Below are 20,724 nucleotides of genomic sequence, written 5' to 3'. Positions count from 1 at the left end.
GGAGTCGAGGAGTAGAGGAGTCAGACCACTGGGAGAGGCCGAGAGAGGAGGTTAGAGAGAGGAGTTTGGAAGCATGCAGAGATGGTGGAGATGTCAAAAGATAAGAAGTGTGGGAGCCAGGCAGAGAAATTTCCAGAATTTGTTGTTTGGGAAGCCAGGGTGGGCGATAGATTACTGCAACACGCAGAGAGAGAGGGGTGAAAACCCTGATAGAGTGAACTTCAAATGATGTGAATGTGAGTGATGGAACCAGTGGGAGGACTGTGTATGTGCACAACTGGGACAGTAATATACCTACCCCACCTCCTTTACTGTTAGCAGGCCTGGAGGTGTGTGTGAAGTGGAAACTACCATGTGATAGTGCTGCAGGGGAGGCTGTGTCTGACTGTGTGACCATGTTACAGTTACCAGGCCTGGAGGTGTGTGTGAGGTGGAAACCACCATGTGATAGTGCTGCAGGGGAGGCTGTGTCTGACTGTGTGACCATGTTACAGTTACCAGGCCTGGAGGTGTGTGTGAGGTGGAGACCACCATGTGACAGGGCTGCAGGGGAGGCCATGTCTGACTGTGTGACCATGTTACAGTTACCAGGCCGCGAGCTGTGTGTGAGGTGGAGACCACCATGTGACAGTGCTGCAGGGGAGGCCGTGTCTGACTGTGTGACCATGTTACAGTTACCAGGCCGCGAGCTGTGTGTGAGGTGGAGACCACCATGTGACAGGGCTGCAGGGGAGGCCGTGTCTGACTGTATGACCATGTTTCTGTTACCAGGCCTGGAGGTGTGAGTGAGGTGGAGACCACCATGTGACAGTGCTGCAGGGGAGGCCGTGTCTGACTGTGTGACCATGTTACAGTTACCAGGCCTGGAGGTGTTTGTGAAGTGGAGACCACCATGTGATAGTGCTGCAGGGGAGGCTGTGTCTGACTGTATGACCATGTTTCTGTTACCAGGCCTGGAGGTGTGAGTGAGGTGGAGACCACCATGTGTCAGAGCTGCAGGGGAGGCCGTGTCTGACTGTATGACCATGTTACTGTTACCAGGCCTGGAGGTGTGAGTGAGGTGGAGACCACCATGTGACAGTGCTGCAGAGGAGGCTGTGTCTGACTGTGTGACCATGTTACAGTTACCAGGCCTGGAGGTGAAAGTGAGGTGGAGACCACCATGTGACAGTGCTGCAGAGGAGGCTGTGTCTGACTGTGTGACCATGTTACAGTTACCAGGCCTGGAGGTGTGAGTGAGGTGGAGACCACCATGTGACAGTGCTGCAGGGGAGGCTGTGTCTGACTGTGTGTCCATGTTACAGTTACCAGGCCTGGAGGTGTGTGTGAGGTGGAAACCACCATGTGATAGTGCTGCAGGGGAGGCCGTGTCTGACTGTGTGACCATGTTACAGTTACCAGGCCGCGAGCTGTGTGTGAGGTGGAGACCACCATGTGACAGGGCTGCAGGGGAGGCCGTGTCTGACTGTATGACCATGTTTCTGTTACCAGGCCTGGAGGTGTGAGTGAGGTGGAGACCACCATGTGACAGTGCTGCAGGGGAGGCCGTGTCTGACTGTGTGACCATGTTACAGTTACCAGGCCTGGAGGTGTTTGTGAAGTGGAGACCACCATGTGATAGTGCTGCAGGGGAGGCTGTGTCTGACTGTATGACCATGTTTCTGTTACCAGGCCTGGAGGTGTGAGTGAGGTGGAGACCACCATGTGTCAGAGCTGCAGGGGAGGCCGTGTCTGACTGTATGACCATGTTACTGTTATCAGGCCTGGAGGTGTGAGTGAGGTGGAGACCACCATGTGACAGTGCTGCAGAGGAGGCTGTGTCTGACTGTGTGACCATGTTACAGTTACCAGGACTGGAGGTGAAAGTGAGGTGGAGACCACCATGTGACAGTGCTGCAGGGGAGGCCGTGTCTGACTGTGTGACCATGTTACAGTTACCAGGCCTGGAGGTGTGAGTGAGGTGGAGACCACCATGTGACAGTGCTGCAGGGGAGGCTGTGTCTGACTGTGTGACCATGTTACAGTTACCAGGCCTGGAGGTGTGTGTGAAGTGGAAACCACCATGTGATAGTGCTGCAGGAGAGGCTGTGTCTGACTCTGTGACCATGTTACAGTTACCAGACCTGGAGGTGTGAGTGAGGTGGAGACCACCATGTGACAGTGCTGCAGGGGAGGCCGTGTCTGACTGTGTGACCATGTTACAGTTACCAGGCCTGGAGATGTGAGTGAGGTGGAGACCACCATGTGATAGTGCTGCAGGGGAGGCTGTGTCTGACTGTGTGACCATGTTACAGTTACCAGGCCTGGAGGTGTGTGTGAAGTGGAAACCACCATGTGATAGTGCTGCAGGAGAGGCTGTGTCTGACTCTGTGACCATGTTACAGTTACCAGACCTGGAGGTGTGAGTGAGGTGGAGACCACCATGTGACAGTGCTGCAGGAGAGGCTGTGTCTGACTCTGTGACCATGTTACAGTTACCAGACCTGGAGGTGTGAGTGAGGTGGAGACCACCATGTGATAGTGCTGCAGGGGAGGCTGTGTCTGACTGTGTGACCATGTTACAGTTACCAGGCCTGGAGGTGTGTGTGAAGTGGAAACCACCATGTGATAGTGCTGCAGAGGAGGCTGTGTCTGAATGTGTGAACCAAGTCTCTGTAATAGCCAGCAGATTGAAGTTACCAGAGATGAAGAGGTCGTGCACTTGTGATGTTAGTGTATTAGAATTCTTAATATTTGTAGACACTCCCTTACTAATATGTGTAAGCCTGAATCTTCGGTGATGGTCCCTATGACCAGGGGAATGCTGGGAAGAGGCTGGTCCTGAGGCAGTGTGTCTGGAGTTGGATGGAATAAAACAGCACAGCAGTGAATTCACATGTCTTTGTGTCCTTATGACTGGATTTACAAACATATGAACAAAACATGACTGATGTTAGTTTATTGCAAACAGATCTTGCATTCAATAAGGCACATTTTAGTGACTTGGAGGGTGATGGGATACATGTGACCAGGGCTATTTTTCAGCCGGAACGGTCCGGAACGCCGTTCCTGAAGCTCAAATTAAAAATGACGTCATCAGGAACGGCGTTCCGGAACCTGCTCCAGGCCACTCAGCACCCACATCGCCTGCCTGCTCCCCGCACCCCTCTCCCTGCTCCCCTGCCCGCTGAGTCCAGGAGAGAGACGTGCAGCATTAACATTCACGTCTCATGCTGGACCGCTAGCCAATGGGCGCTTGCGGTCCAGCAACCAATCAACTGGTGGCTGCTGGACCGTGAGCGCCTATTGGCTAGCGGTCCAGCGGGAGATATGAATTTTAGCAGCACGTCTCTCTCCTGGAGTCCGGGCCGGGGTGCGGGGAGCCGGCCAGCTCCAGGCGCCAGGACATCAAATGGCACCTGAGCCGTGAAGCCTGCTCCCCCGATCTCTCCCCCGCCTATTCGTCGCCAGCCTGGGAGAAGTGACAGCCGGGCAGAGAGCCCAGCTGTCCTCAGAGCAGGTCCGTGACCCCCCTCCACCCTGCAAAGGCCGCCCCCCCATCTGATCTCAGTGCGGGGTCGCAGACCCCTTGATCCGCTCCACCCCCCTTGTAGTGGGGTAGATGCATGCCAGCTTCTCCCCTTTTGCCCCACCGCAGCCAGCTTTCCTACCCTCTCTCTCCCCCCTCAGCAGCCGCAGACAGCTTCCCCCCGCAGCAGACAAGGACATCACCCGCGGAAAGCTCCCAAACCCCTCCTCAACAGCTGCAGACACCTTCCCCCCCCCCCCACAGCAGCCGGGGACAGTCCCCCTCTCACCCAGGAACGGGAGACTGTTTACCCTGCGTGCAGCAGCCGGGGACAGGTTCTAGCCTCCCTCCACAGCATACGCGGAGAGCTTCTCCCACCTCCCTTCGCAGCAGTAGGAGACAGCTTCTACCCCCTCCCTCCACAGCAGACGCGGAGAGCTTCTACCCCCCTTCCCTCTGCTGCAACCGCGGACATCTTTTACCCCCCGAACCCCGCAGCAGCCGCGGACATAGTGAAGACTCCCTCAGCCACAGAGAACAAGAGACCGGCACACAGTCTTGCAGGGTCCACAGCTCACTGCCATGGTGAAGTTCCTGCACCTGCTTTAATGGTCAGTCAGCCTCCAGTATTTTAGCTGCTTGAACTAACTGCATATATTTTCAGACTGAGGAACAGGGCCTCAGCTACTGAACTCCACTTGGCCATAGCTGGGGGGGTGGGGTGATGTAGTGTAGTGTAGCATGTATGGGGATTTAGTGCAGTGTATCGTGTATGGGGATGTAGTGCATTGTAGCGTGTACAGGGATGTAGTACAGTGTAGCATGTAGTGGTATAAAGGTATGTGCTATGTGCTGGAGAAAGGTGTAATATGTAAATGTGTGCTGGGGGGTCATGTACATATGGGGAGGGGCATTGAGCATGTAGGTAAGTGGCACTTATGTGTCAAATGTGTAATGGGCATCTCTGTGTATGGCATATGTTTAATGGGCATCTCTGTGTGTGGCATATGTTTAATGGGCATCTCTGTGTGGCATATGTTTAATGGGCATCTCTGTGTGTGGCATATGTTTAATGGGCATCTCTGTGTGTGGCATATGTATAATGGCCATCGCTGTGTGTGGCATATGTATAATGGCCATCACGGTGTGTGGCATATGTATAATGGCCATCACGGTGTGTGGCATATGTATAATGACCATCACGGTGTGTGGCATATGTATAACGGGCATCTCTGTGTGTGGCATATGTATAATGGCCATCACGGTGTGGCATATGTATAACGGGCATCTCTGTGTGTGGCATATGTATAATGGGCATCTCTGTGTGTGGCATATGTATAATGGCCATCACGGTGTGTGGCATATGTATAACGGGCATCTCTGTGTGTGGCATATGTATAATGGCCATCACTGTTTGTGGCATATGTATAATGGCCATCACGGTGTGTGGCATATGTATAATTGCCATCACGGTGTGTGGCATATGTATATTGGCCATCACGGTATGTGGCATATGTATAATGGCCATCACGGTGTGTGGCATTTGTATAATGGGCATCTCAGTGTGGGCCATATGTATAATGGGCTTCACGGTGGGTGGCATATGTATAATGGGCATCACGGTGTGTGGCATATGTATAATGGGCATCACGGTGTGTGGCATATGTATAATGGGCATCACGGTGTGGGGCATATGTATAATAAGCGTGAGGAATTATGTTCTTTTTTTTTTCTTTAAAATGTAGTGCCCTGCCCCTTTTGTAGCTCCTCCCACATCACCGCCCACTTTCTGCCCCCGCCCACAGTTCCTGAACCTATTTTCCTACAAAAATAGCACTGCATGTGACATTTATGAGGTTGGCTAGATTTCTGTATTGTTTAGACTCAGCTGAATGTGAGTGTGGCAGGTGATTGGGGCCTGGATTTGTGGATATATCACCAGCTAATAAATGTTAGTGGAGGTTTGTGAGTATTTGGTGTAGTGACAAGTTTTGGATGATAAAATGCATGTTGAGAAGTGAGTAAAAAGCTCATGAGTGTTCAGAAGAGGGGAGTGAATAATGGAAGCAGAAATGAGCACAGAGGGGACAGTTGTAGGGGTGGTGTAGGATGAGTAGAGTTGACATGACCCGATATGAGAGAGTAGTATGGCGAGCATGCTGTCAGTTATAAGGATAATATCGGAAGGCAAAAGTATTAGTTCTTTACCTCTCCTTAATGTTGTTGTGTAACGCAGAATGACTTCTGGTATTATGTGCAATGAGCAGAAATAATACCAACAATTGCAGGAAATTTGGAAAGTTACTGATGGATGAGATCTAGTGCTGAGGGTCCAGGTAACAGTCAGGAGATGCAGGCTGAGAGGGGAAGGTAAATAGTCCTTGGTTGTTTAATGATGTTTCCTCCGTGTGGCTGCATACATACTAGCTCGCATGCTAGTGCAGGGATTCGCTCATGGGGGGGGCGCGTTCAGAGGTAGGGCAGCATTTACCAGTGCGCTAGGCAGTGAATATAGGCTGAATTGGGCCCTTTATTCCCACACCGTATTCTGTTACTAGTACAGAGGGCCACATGGCCCCCACCAGTCCAGGCTATCCATGGCTCAGCACATAGGACTAATATATTCCCCTGTGACCATGCACCGGAGACCTCAGGGACCTGATCATCGCATTTGTGATCCTCTCTACTAATGACTCTTATCTTGTGTGCTATTTCTCACTGCCCTTCCCACGTCCTTATCGCTGCCCTTCCTGTGTCTGTATCGCTGCCCTTCCCATGTCCATATCGCTGCCCTTCCCATGTCCATATCGCTGCCCTTTCCATGTCCTTATCGCTGCCCTTCCTGTGTCTGTATCGCTGCCCTTTCCATGTCCTTATCGCTGCCCTTCCCATGTCCGTATCGCTGCCCTTCCTGTGTCTGTATCGCTGCCCTTTCCATGTCCTTATCGCTGCCCTTCCCATGTCCATATCGCTGCCCTTCCTGTGTCCATATCGCTGCCCTTCCTGTGTCCATATCGCTGCCCTTCCTGTGTCTGTATCGCTGCCCTTCCTGTGTCTGTATCGCTGCCCTTCCTGTGTCTGTATCGCTGCCCTTCCCATGTCCTTATCGCTGCCCTTCCTGTGTCTGTATCGCTGCCCTTCCTGTGTTTGTATCGCTGCCCTTTCCATGTCCTTATCGCTGCCCTTCCTGTGTCTGTATCGCTGCCCTTCCCATGTCCATATCGCTACCCTTCCTGTGTCTGTATCGCTGCCCTTTCCATGTCCATATCGCTGCCCTTCCCATGTCCGTATCGCTGCCCTTCCCATGTCCTTATCGCTGCCCTTCCTGTGTCTGTATCGCTGCCCTTTCCATGTCCTTATCACTGCCCTTCCTGTGTCTGTATCGCTGCCCTTCCCACGTCCTTATCGCTGCCCTTCCCATGTCCTTATCGCTGCCCTTCCTGTGTCTGTATCGCTGCCCTTTCCATGTCCTTATCGCTGCCCTTGCTGTGTCTGTATCGCTGCCCTTCCTGTGTCTGTATCGCTGCCCTTTCCATGTCCTTATCGCTGCCCTTCCTGTGTCTGTATCGCTGCCCTTCCCATGTCCATATCGCTGCCCTTCCCATGTCCATATCGCTGCCCTTCCTGTGTCTGTATCGCTGCCCTTCCCATGTCCTTATCGCTGCCCTTCCTGTGTCTGTATCGCTGCCCTTCCCATGTCCTTATCGCTGCCCTTCCCACGTCCTTATCGCTGCCCTTCCCATGTCCTTATCGCTGCCCTTCCCACGTCCTTATCGCTGCCCTTCCCATGTCCTTATCGCTGCCCTTCCCACGTCCTTATCGCTGCCCTTCCCATGTCCTTATCGCTGCCCTTCCCGTGTCCATATCGCTGCCCTTCCCATGTCCTTATCGCTGCCCTTCCTGTGTCCATATCGCTGCCCTTCCCATGTCCGTATCACTGCCCTTCCCATGGCCGTATCGCTGCCCTTCCCACGTCCTTATCGCTGCCCTTCCCATGTCCTTATCGCTGCCCTTCCCACGTCCTTATCGCTGCCCTTCCCATGTCCTTATCGCTGCCCTTCCCATGTCCTTATCGCTGCCCTTCCCGTGTCCATATCGCTGCCCTTCCCATGTCCTTATCGCTGCCCTTCCTGTGTCCATATCGCTGCCCTTCCCATGTCCGTATCACTGCCCTTCCCATGGCCGTATCGCTGCCCTTCCTGTGTCTGTATCGCTGCCCTTCCCATGTCCGTATCGCTGCCCTTCCCACGTCCTTATCGCTGCCCTTCCCATGTCCTTATCGGTGCCCTTCCTTCGTCCGTATTGCTGCCCTTCCCATGTCCTTATCGCTGCCCTTACCATGTGCTTATCGCTGCCCTTCCCGTGTCCTTATTGCTGCCCTTCCCGTGTCCTTAACACTGCCCTTCCCGTGTCCTTATCGCTGCCCTTTCGATGTCCATGCCTTTCCCATGTCCTTATCGCTGCCCTTCCCATGTCCTTATCGCTGCCCTTCCCATGTCCGTATCACTGCCCTTCCCATGTCCATATCACTGCCCTTCCCATATGTCAGTGTTCGGCAGAGCACACAACAGAGGTCCCGGCACTTACCCTTCCGGACGCTGTAGGTCTCCTGGCATCTGGCTGGCTGGGGGTTCGGCGCTACCTCTGCTGGCTGTTGCGTCCGGTCCGGCGGGTGCCTTGGCTGGTCTCGGTGTCTGGGCGCCGCCCTCTTGCTGGAGTCACATGACTTCCGGCCAATCAGGGCCTTTCCATTGTAAACTTGCTTTTCCCCTGCCTGAGCCAATCCACAGGCAGGGGAGGGTATTTAGGGAAGTATCCCAGATGGGTCTGCTGCTGGTGCAACTTTGCTCACAGTCCTGCTGTGTCCTCGGTTCCTAGCTGTTCACTGTGAACTTCAGGAATCCTTTCTGTTGCTTTGGTGTGGGTTCTCCGGTCCAGTTATCTGTACCACTGCCCTTCCCATGTCCATACCGCTGCCCTTCCCATGTCCATACCGCTGCATGCCGTACCCTGATACATTCATTTGCTTCTGTCACTGTCTGATGTTCCCTTCTCTCTTACGTAGGTGTTCCCAGTGCTGATAGAGGACTGCAGGACGAGGCTCAGCACCGGTGGAATCATCTCAGGAGACATCTCCGAAGTGCTGTTACCAAGGTGATAACACAATGAATGCTGCTGAACCAGTATTGTCCTCCGGGGGTTGTACCTCGTGCGGTGACCACAGACCTAGCAGTGTGTCCTTATTCCCGTCATTACCACGTTACTTATGTTTAATAAAGAAATCTACAGAAAACGAATTAAGCAATGACATTTATATAGTAGGAAATCCATGTTCTGCAGCACCGGTAGCCATGGACTCAATATGGGAAACGTAGTAGGAAAGTTCCTGGTTTGTTTGTGCAGAATATACAGTATTTCTGAGATAAGGTGTGTCACGCCCAAATGGCCCCCACCCCAGTCTTACTGAAGCAGCAGCTGGGCACGTGATGGGGTAATAACCCAGATGTACTCAGGTTGTAAGTGCCTGTGGCCGGAGACCCCGGCACATGTGGGTAATGGCTGCCATGGCACTAAAGGGGTTAACCTTCTGTGCCATGGTGCCATTTTGGACAAGGGCATTTAACAGGTTTTAAATGTGTTTTAAACATTTTATACAGTATGTATTGCTGTAGTGCCTGGATATGGGAAGCCCGCTGCTGGGCACAAGGTATATGTATTGCTGTAGTGCCTGGACATGGGAAGCCCGCTGCTGGGCACATGGTATATGTATTGCTGTAGTGCCTGGACATGGGAAGCCTGCTGCTGGGCACATGGTATATGTATTGCTGTAGTGCCTGGACATGGGAAGCCCGCTGCTGGACACATGGTATATGTATTGCTGTAGTGCCTGGACATGGGAAGCCCGCTGCTGGGCACATGGTATATGTATTGGTGTAGTGCCTGGATATGGGACGCCCGCTGCTTGGCACATGGTATATGTATGGGGTAGTGCCTGGATATGGGACGCCCGCTGCTGGGCACATGGTATATGTAGTGCCTGGATATGGGACACCCGCTGCTGGGCACATGGTATATGTATAAATGTAGTGCCTGGATATGGGACGCCCGCTGCTGGGCACATGGTATATGTATTGGTGTAGTGCCTGGATATGGGACGCCCACTGCTGGGCACATGGTATATGTATTGGTGTAGTGCCTGGATATGGGACGCCCGCTGCTGGGCACAAGGTATATGTATTGGTGTAGTGCCTGGATATGGGACGCCTGCTGCTGGGCACATGGTATATGTATTGCTGTAGTGCCTGGATATGGGACGCCCACTGCTGGGCACATGGTATATGTATTGGTGTAGTGCCTGGATATAGGACGCCTGCTGCTGGGCACAAGGTATATGTATTGGTGTAGTGCCTGGATATAGGACGCCTGCTGCTGGGCACATGGTATATGTATTGGTGTAGTGCCTGGATATGGGACGCCCACTGCTGGGCACAAGGTATATGTATTGCTGTAGTGCCTGGATATGGGTAGTCCGCTGCTGGGCACAAGGTATATGTATTGCTGTAGTGCCTGGATATGGGAGCCCACTGCTGGGCACATGGTATATGTATTGGTGTAGTGCCTGGACATGGGAAGCCCGCTGCTGGGCACATGGTATATGTATTGTTGTAGTGCCTGGACATGGGAAGCCCGCTGCTGGGCAAATGGTATATGTATTGGTGTGGTGCCTGGATATGCGACGCCCGCTGCTGGGCACATGGTAAATATATTGCTGTAGTGCCTGGATATGGGACACCCGCTGCTGGGCACATGGTATATGTATTGGTGTAGTGCCTGGATATGGGACACCCGCTGCTGGACACATGGTATATGTATTGGTGTAGTGCCTGGACATGGGAAGCCCGCTGCTGGGCACATGGTATATGTATTGGTGTAGTGCCTGGACATGGGAAGCCTGCTGCTGGGCACATGGTATATGTATTGCTGTAGTGCCTGGATATGGGAAGCCCGCTGCTGGGCACATGGTATATGTATTGCTGTAGTGCCTGGATATGGGATGCCCGCTGCTGGGCACAAGGTATATGTATTGCTGTAGTGCCTGGATATGGGAAGCCTGCTGCTGGGCACATGGTATATGTATTGCTGTAGAGCAGGGATGAGGAACCTTTTTTGTGCCAAGGGCCATTTGTATGGGGAAAAAATCCTTCGGGGGCCATATGTAAAAATTTCTCTTACAAATTGTCCTGCTGCAGCCGTTCCACGCTCTGGCGGCTGCCACTGAATAGGACTGACAGTCTCCGGCTGCTGTTAATTAAGAGGAATCTCGCAAGAACTACCTACTTCTTGCGAGAATTCCCCTGTACTTGACTCCTGGCAACGGGTGGGAGGGCCACTCACACCGGCTACGGGGGCCGCATACGGCCCCAGGGCCTGAGGTTCCCCACCCCTGCTGTAGAGCCTGGATATGGGACGCCTGCTGCTGGGCACATGGTATATGTATTGCTGTAGTGTCTGGATATGGGAAGCCCGCTGCTGGGCACATGGTATATGTATTGCTGTAGTGCCTGGACATGGGAAGCCTGCTGCTGGGCACATGGTATATGTATTGCTGTAGTGCCTGGACATGGGAAGCCCTCTGCTGGGCACATGGTATATGTATTGGGGTAGTGCCTGGACATGGGAAGCCTGCTGCTGGGCACATGGTATATGTATTGGTGTAGTGCCTGGATATGGGTAGCCCGCTGCTGGGCACATGGTATATGTATTGGGGTAGTGCCTGGACATGGGAAGCCTGCTGCTGGGCACATGGTATATGTATTGCTGTAGTGCCTGGACATGGGAAGCCCTCTGCTGGGCACATGGTATATGTATTGCTGTAGTGCCTGGACATGGGAAGCCTGCTGCTGGGCACATGGTATATGTATTGCTGTAGTGCCTGGACATGGGAAGCCCTCTGCTGGGCACATGGTATATGTATTGCTGTAGTGCCTGGACATGGGAAGCCCGCTGCTGGACACATGGTATATGTATTGCTGTAGTGCCTGGACATGGGAAGCCCGCTGCTGGGCACATGGTATATGTATTGGTGTAGTGCCTGGATATGGGACGCCTGCTGCTGGGCACATGGTATATGTATTGCTGTAGTGCCTGGATATGGGAAGCCCGCTGCTGTACACAAGGTATATGTATTGCTGTAGTGCCTGGACATAGGAAGCCCGCTGCTGGGCACATGGTATATGTATTACTGTAGTGCCTGGATATGGGAAGCCTGCTGCTGGGCACATGGTATATGTATTGCTGTAGTGCCTGGATATGGGACGCCCGCTGCTGGGCACATGGTATATGTATTGGGGTAGTGCCTGGATATAGGACGCCTGCTGCTGGGCACATGGTGTATGTATTGCTGTAGAGCCTGGATATAGGACGCCTGCTGCTGGACACATGGTATATGTATTGCTGTAGTGCCTGGATATGGGACACCCGCTGCTGGGCACATGGTATATGTATTGGTGTAGTGCCTGGATATGGGACACCCGCTGCTGGACACATGGTATATGTATTGGTGTAGTGCCTGGACATGGGAAGCCCGCTGCTGGGCACATGGTATATGTATTGGTGTAGTGCCTGGACATGGGAAGCCTGCTGCTGGGCACATGGTATATGTATTGCTGTAGTGCCTGGATATGGGAAGCCCGCTGCTGGGCACATGGTATATGTATTGCTGTAGTGCCTGGATATGGGATGCCCGCTGCTGGGCACAAGGTATATGTATTGCTGTAGTGCCTGGATATGGGAAGCCTGCTGCTGGGCACATGGTATATGTATTGCTGTAGAGCCTGGATATGGGACGCCTGCTGCTGGGCACATGGTATATGTATTGCTGTAGTGTCTGGATATGGGAAGCCCGCTGCTGGGCACATGGTATATGTATTGGGGTAGTGCCTGGACATGGGAAGCCTGCTGCTGGGCACATGGTATATGTATTGCTGTAGTGCCTGGACATGGGAAGCCCTCTGCTGGGCACATGGTATATGTATTGCTGTAGTGCCTAGACATGGGAAACATGCTGCTGGGCACATGGTATATGTATTGCTGTAGTGCCTGGACATGGGAAGCCCTCTGCTGGGCACATGGTATATGTATTGCTGTAGTGCCTGGACATGGGAAGCCCGCTGCTGGACACATGGTATATGTATTGCTGTAGTGCCTGGACATGGGAAGCCCGCTGCTGGGCACATGGTATATGTATTGGTGTAGTGCCTGGATATGGGACGCCTGCTGCTGGGCACATGGTATATGTATTGCTGTAGTGCCTGGATATGGGAAGCCCGCTGCTGTACACAAGGTATATGTATTGCTGTAGTGCCTGGACATAGGAAGCCCGCTGCTGGGCACATGGTATATGTATTACTGTAGTGCCTGGATATGGGAAGCCTGCTGCTGGGCACATGGTATATGTATTGCTGTAGTGCCTGGATATGGGACGCCCGCTGCTGGGCACATGGTATATGTATTGGGGTAGTGCCTGGATATAGGACGCCTGCTGCTGGGCACATGGTGTATGTATTGCTGTAGAGCCTGGATATAGGACGCCTGCTGCTGGACACATGGTATATGTATTGCTGTAATGCCTGGACATGGGAAGCCTGCTGCTGGGCACATGGTATATGTATTGCTGTAGTGCCTGGATATAGGATGCCCGCTGCTGGGCACAAGGTATATGTATTGCTGTAGTGCCTGGATATGGGATGCCTGCTGCTGGGCACATGGTATATGTATTGCTGTAGTGCCTGGATATGGGAAGCCTGCTGCTGGGCACATGGTGTATGTATTGCTGTAGTGCCTGGATATGGGACGCCCGCTGCTGGGCACATGGTATATGTATTGGTGTAGTGCCTGGATATGGGAAGCCCGCTGCTGGGCACATGGTATATGTATTGGTGTAGTGCCTGGATATGGGGCGCCCACTGCTGGGCACAAGGTATATGTATTGGTGTAGTGCCTGGATATGGGTAGTCCGCTGCTGGGCACAAGGTATATGTATTGCTGTAGTGCCTGGATATGGGAGCCCACTGCTGGGCACATGGTATATGTATTGCTGTAGTGCCTGGATATAGGACGCCTGCTGCTGGGCACATGGTATATGTATTGCTGTATTGCCTGGATATGGGACGCCCGCTGCTGGGCACATGGTATATGTATTGGTGTAGTGCCTGGATATGGGAAGCCCGCTGCTGGGCACATGGTATATGTTTTGCTGTAGTGCCTGGATATGGGAAGCCCGCTGCTGGGCACATGGTATATGTATTGCTGTAGTGCCTGGATATGGGTAGTCCGCTGCTGGGCACAAGGTATATGTATTGCTGTAGTGCCTGGATATGGGAGCCCACTGCTGGGCACATGGTATATGTATTGGTGTAGTGCCTGGACATGGGAAGCCCGCTGCTGGGCACATGGTATATGTATTGGTGTAGTGCCTGGACATGGGAAGCCTGCTGCTGGGCACATGGTATATGTATTGCTGTAGTGCCTGGACATGGGAAGCCTGCTGCTGGGCACATGGTATATGTATTGCTGTAGTGTATGGACATGGGAAGCCCGCTGCTGGGCACATGGTATATGTATTGGTGTAGTGCCTGGATATGGGAGCCCACTGCTGGGCACATGGTATATGTATTGGTGTAGTGCCTGGACATGGGAAGCCCGCTGCTGGGCACATGGTATATGTATTGCTGTAGTGCCTGGACATGGGAAGCCCGCTGCTGGACACATGGTATATGTATTGCTGTAGTGCCTGGACATGGGAAGCCCGCTGCTGGGCACATGGTATATGTATTGGTGTAGTGCCTGGATATGGGACGCCCGCTGCTTGGCACATGGTATATGTATGGGGTAGTGCCTGGATATGGGACGCCCGCTGCTGGGCACATGGTATATGTAGTGCCTGGATATGGGACACCCGCTGCTGGGCACATGGTATATGTATTGCTGTAGTGCCTGGATATGGGACGCCCGCTGCTGGGCACATGGTATATGTATTGGTGTAGTGCCTGGATATGGGACGCCCGCTGCTGGGCACAAGGTATATGTATTGGTGTAGTGCCTGGATATGGGACGCCTGCTGCTGGGCACATGGTATATGTATTGGTGTAGTGCCTGGATATAGGACGCCTGCTGCTGGGCACATGGTATATGTATTGGTGTAGTGCCTGGATATGGGACGCCTGCTGCTGGGCACATGGTATATGTATTGGTGTAGTGCCTGGATATAGGACGCCTGCTGCTGGACACATGGTATATGTATTGCTGTAGTGCCTGGACATGGGAAGCCCGCTGCTGGGCACATGGTATATGTATTGGTGTAGTGCCTAGATATGGGACGCCCGCTGCTTGGCACATGGTATATGTATGGGGTAGTGCCTGGATATGGGACGCCCGCTGCTGGGCACATGGTATATGTAGTGCCTGGATATGGGACACCCGCTGCTGGGCACATGGTATATGTATTGCTGTAGTGCCTGGATATGGGACGCCCGCTGCTGGGGACATGGTATATGTATTGGTGTAGTGCCTGGATATGGGACGCCCGCTGCTGGGCACAAGGTATATGTATTGCTGTAGTGCCTGGATATGGGACGCCCACTGCTGGGCACATGGTATATGTATTGGTGTAGTGCCTGGATATGGGACGCCCGCTGCTGGGCACAAGGTATATGTATTGGTGTAGTGCCTGGATATGGGACGCCTGCTGCTGGGCACATGGTATATGTATTGGTGTAGTGCCTGGATATAGGACGCCTGCTGCTGGGCACATGGTATATGTATTGGTGTAGTGCCTGGATATGGGACGCCCACTGCTGGGCACAAGGTATATGTATTGGTGTAGTGCCTGGATATGGGTAGTCCGCTGCTCGGCACAAGGTATATGTATTGCTGTAGTGCCTGGACATGGGAAGCCCGCTGCTGGGCACATGGTATATGTATTGGTGTAGTGCCTGGACATGGGAAGCCCGCTGCTGGGCACATGGTATATGTATTGCTGTAGTGCCTGGATATGGGAAGCCCGCTGCTGGGCACATGGTATATGTATTGCTGTAGTGCCTGGATATGGGTAGTCCGCTGCTGGGCACAAGGTATATGTATTGCTGTAGTGCCTGGATATGGGAGCCCACTGCTGGGCACATGGTATATGTATTGGTGTAGTGCCTGGATATGGGACACCCGCTGCTGGACACATGGTATATGTATTGGTGTAGTGCCTGGACATGGGAAGCCCGCTGCTGGGCACATGGTATATGTATTGGTGTAGTGCCTGGACATGGGAAGCCCGCTGCTGGACACATGGTATATGTATTGGTGTAGTGCCTGGACATGGGAAGCCCGCTGCTGGACACAAGGTATATGTATTGGTGTAGTGCCTGGACATGGGAAGCCTGCTGCTGGGCACATGGTATATGTATTGCTGTAGTGCCTGGATATGGGAGCCCACTGCTGGGCACATGGTATATGTATTGGTGTAGTGCCTGGATATGGGACACCCGCTGCTGGACACATGGTATATGTATTGGTGTAGTGCCTGGACATGGGAAGCCCGCTGCTGGGCACATGGTATATGTATTGGTGTAGTGCCTGGACATGGGAAGCCTGCTGCTGGGCACATGGTATATGTATTGGTGTAGTGCCTGGACATGGGAAGCCCGCTGCTGGACACATGGTATATGTATTGCTGTAATGCCTGGATATGGGACGCCTTCTGCTGGGCACATGGTATATGTATTGGTGAAGTGCCTGGACATGGGAAGCCCGCTGCTGGACACATGGTATATGTATTGGTGTAGTGCCTGGACATGGGAAGCCCGCTACTGGACACAAGGTATATGTATTGGTGTAGTGCCTGGACATGGGAAGCCTGCGGCTGGGCAAATGGTATATGTATTGCTGTAATGCCTGGATATGGGACGCCTTCTGCTGGGCACATGGTATATGTATTGCTGTAGTGCCTGGATATAGGATGCCCGCTGCTGGGCACAAGGTATATGTATTGCTGTAGTGCCTGGATATGGGATGCCTGCTGCTGGGCACATGGTATATGTATTGCTGTAGTGCCTGGATATGGGAAGCCTGCTGCTGGGCACATGGTGTATGTATTGCTGTAGAGCCTGGATATAGGACGCCTGCTGCTGGACACATGGTATATGTATTGCTGTAGCGCCTGGACATGGGAAGCCTGCTGCTGGGCACATGGTATATGCATTGCTGTAGTGCCTGGACATGGGAAGCCTGCTGCTGGGCACATGGTATATGTATTGGGATAATGCCTGGACATGGGAAGCCTGCTGCTGGGCACATGGTATATGTATTGGTGTAGTGCCTGGACATGGGAAGCCCGCTGCTGGGCACATGGTATATGTATTGCTGTAGTGCCTGGACATGGGAAGCCTGCTGCTGGGTGTGACGACCCCAGGCTCATAATGTGCATTACTTTTGCCTCATGTAATTTCCGCCTTGAGAAAGGCAGCGTTTAGAGCTTTGCACGGGTCCTGGGGCCACACACGATTCTGCGATCACACAGAAAGCACGCAATAGCAAGGTCCAACGGAACCTTTATTACATAGAGACTAAATAAACATGTAAACCGTAACCACACTATGTACATATATATACAGGTAGCATTACATTAAACACAGTTATGAATAGACCAATATGACTAGAACCACACAAAGCAAGAACCCCTCCCCCAATACCGGGAATATCCACCTCAGGGAATACTTGCGTCTGCTGGATGTTGGTTGCTGGGAGGGCGATGATGGTGTCCTGCTGATCTTGGCCTGCGCCAATCACTACTCCTGGGAGTAGGGCACCCTGGAAAAGTCACCCAGCTCCTGCTGGCACACTTAAGCCAGGCACCTGTGATGCTCTGGTGGGGGCAGTATGCTTGGCTGTGTCCCCATCTACCAGCACCAGGCGGACAGGCTTGGTTCCTGGCAGCCGCCTCTCTCTGCAGTCTCTCAAACTCAACAACAACCCCCACCCCTGGTGCGAGCCCTCTTCAAAACTTCCATCCTCCCAGAATGCTCCGCTCCCCTGGTGACCTCACGGAGTGTCCTGATTGGAGGGATTTCAATCCTGCTCTTTAGAAGGTGTCTCAGAGCTATGTGGAGACCCCCTGTGGTTTTGGAGACATGTAGTCTGCAATGACTGCCCTTAGAACAAAGGCCAGGTAATTATGCTGATAAGGAAAATGTCCACTTTGGGATTGTATAATGAGCCATGTTAACCCCTTGTAGTCATTTGTGATGTCACAGCCCCCTCAGCTGATTGCTGCTTCCTGTGCAGGGGGGTTGTGAGCGCAGGGGGAGAGGGGGGGTCAGTCCTGGCTGTCCCATGTATCACTCACACACTGGATGGCAGGAAATTGCACACATGCAATAAACAGTACATTACGGAGACAGACATCTATCAGGCTCAGGGGTATATGCCCTGATAGGCACAACACTTATAAGAACAAGGGACTACTTCCCGAAACATCTGGTATCTAATAAAGTCACATTCTATTACTATAGAACACACAGTCCTGTGGATAGCTCCATTAGTGTGAGAGGCACAGCTCCCAGGAGGTTGCAGTCTATGAATTCAGCTAAGAGGGTGTCTGTGTCTCTGGGCTGTATTTAGGAATTTTGGGGTGTCTACCCCCTCATGATCCAGGTGCGGGGGGGTGCACAAATGATGGTTCATGACACACCTCCCCCTTCCTAAATCCGGTCAGAGGGGCTAGCTCCGCGATCGGAGCCAGTCAGGATGACCGGGCCCAGAGATCGCATGCGGGCATGATCCCGCTCATCCTGTCGGGACAACCCACAACCCTTTGGGTGTTCCTTCTTCCTCTTGGGTTTGGCGAATCGTCCCAGGTGCTGCGGGTCAGGTATAACCACTACTTCTGTGGCCTGGGCCGACATCACCCCTTTCCCGCCTGGGTCACCCCAAGGTGTGCATATGTTACCCTTGGGGAGGACCGGCTCCTGGTCCGGGTGAGTGGGGTCTGAGGTCAGCAGTTTACCATTTGTAACACACCTTCCCGCATCCCCGTGACCGGGTTTTCCCCTGTCATGTGGAAAGCTTTCCTCCTCGCCTTCCCTTTTGGTTGTTCCTCCTCCCTCCGCCTCTGGCGCAACTGGGAGAGGCCTGATCTGCGCACTCAGACCAGCATCATGGAACCTGGCCGCTCTCAACAACAGTGCTGATGTTGGCTGTAGAGGAGTGGTGGGTACCGACAATGTTCCTCCCTCCAACGCCTTCACCTCCACCCCACTTGGGTCGGAAACCTCCCCCAGCCCCGGAAACTGCTGGGCCTCCACTGGGCAACCTTCCATCCCTGTCTGTTCATCCACCTCGCAGGGCTTCCGCACACTGTGCCCCCACCTGCCCCTAGCAATAGGCAGTGGCCCAGGGAATTCTCCTCCACCCCATGGCTGCAGAAGAGCAGGGGGTATCCGCAATCCTTCTCCTGCTCTTCCCTCAAAAGCTTCCCCCTTTGGGTCGAACACCTCCCCCAGCCCTTGGAACAACAACTGCTGGGCCTCCCCTGGGCAAACTTCCATCTTCCCCAGGGTGCACTGCTTCCCCAGCCTGGCTATGAGAGGGACTGGTGGGGTGGCATTGTACAGCAGCACTGCTGGCATCTCCCACCCAGCCCCAGGTGCAAACTCACATTCTCTTGCTCGTGCCATGCTGGGTGGTGAGGTGTCTTCCTCTGAGGCGCAGGGGGGTGATGAGCTATGCCTCTGACCATCCCCTCCATGTTTGCTTGCTTGGCTGCCTGTTGGCTGCAGCGGCTCCCCGGGCACATAATTACAGTCAGTCACTCTTGCAGGGGACTCACAGTAGCGCTGCACCCCAGCCTCGGCTCCCTGCTCTGGCACCCCGGTCACATACCTGCCTTTTGTCTTCAGATCCTCCTGGCTCTGATGGCTAAGTGGGAACAGTCCTGGATAATCCTCCTGGGGGGGTGGAGCGGCGGAGCACACACCAGACACATTTCCTTCCATCTCCCCCTGCTGAATATGCTGGGGCTCCTGGGGCAAGATGCCCTCATTCGCTGGGCCGCTGGTGGTCCTGTAAGGGAGAATTACTGCCCCCTCGGCTGGGGCACAATCATTGCAGACCCCCTGGCCGCTAGTTTCAAAGTCTCCATCTCCCACATCTGCAAAAGGGAAGATGTACTGCCATTCTTCCTGGGGTGCCATTTTTGTGTGCACCAGTCCATCATCACCATGTGGGGCCACAGTGCCCAGCTCTGCCACACTACTTGGCACAATGCAGGGGGAATAGATATCCCCTTCCCAATGTCCATCTGCAACAGACACAGTCCATGATGATAGGGCTCCTTGGGAGTCCCAGGTCCCTGGTGCGAAATCGCAGGGACACTCCACAGCTCGTTCCTCATTTCCCAACTCGCTGAATGGGAACAGTTCTGTGATTTCTCCCGGTGTCAGAGGGGAATTTAGTTCAGTGTCTCTGTGCGGATGCACAAGCTGCAGCAGCCGACGTTCCTCTGCCTCTACCCTCTGACACTGGTCCAGCCACTCTGGAGAATTCAGCTGCCCCTGTGCTAGGGCGACTCTCTCTGCATTCTCATAGCAATGCAGGAGACACTGCAACTGCTCCTGGACACTTCTCAGTTCCCCTGGACACAGGACACAGTTTCTATACGCGCTGAACGCATGTAGCGGGTCCTCTTGCTGCTCGTACACCCATCGAATAAGAGTGCAGTGTGAGCGGCCTTCGGGGGGTGTGCTGCATCGTAGCCTCCATTCCGCAATTAGGTCCTCCAGACTCATTCTCGCTAATGGAGCTCCAGATTCTGCAGGCCACAGATCCTCCGCCTCCCCCCCTGGGATCTCGGTAGTGGACCCCTCGGTCATCCACCCCGGTGGCACCATCAACTCCTCCTCCCTTTGAGTTCTCTTCGCGGGCTCCTTCCCAGGACCCACTTTACCCGGTGCTGGCACGCTGGCCTCAGCGACCCGGCTTCTGTGCATTAGCTGATGCGTGGCGTTACTTACTTCTGTGACAAAAGCCTTCCACGCCACCGTATGCAGCAGGTTTCCTGCAGCAGCCTCAGATACATACTGCTTAAATTCATCGGTCAGGTAAGCTGCTTTCTCCTCTGTAGTAGCTCCTGTCCATACATTAATCCACCGATATGCTGCTTCCCAATC

At 53.4% G+C, this 20,724-nt stretch overlaps 1 protein-coding gene across 1 annotated transcript in view; it reads left to right on the top strand.

Annotated features, from left to right (window-relative positions):
* The window catches only part of WDR97 (WD repeat domain 97), a 305,848-nt gene that overhangs the window by 39,301 nt on the left and 245,823 nt on the right, over nt 1-20,724 (top strand). Inside the window, exon 3 of the mRNA XM_083145263.1 lies at nt 8,574-8,662. Coding sequence (XP_083001389.1) covers nt 8,574-8,662 — 89 coding nt within the window. The remainder of the gene's footprint in view (nt 1-8,573; nt 8,663-20,724) is intronic.

This window comes from Crinia signifera, chromosome 5 (assembly GCF_055691185.1).
Source record: "Crinia signifera chromosome 5, ASM5569118v1, whole genome shotgun sequence".
NCBI lineage: Eukaryota > Metazoa > Chordata > Amphibia > Anura > Myobatrachidae > Crinia > Crinia signifera.
Note: the sequence above shows the minus strand (reverse complement) of the source record. Positions and strands in the feature narration are given on the sequence as shown.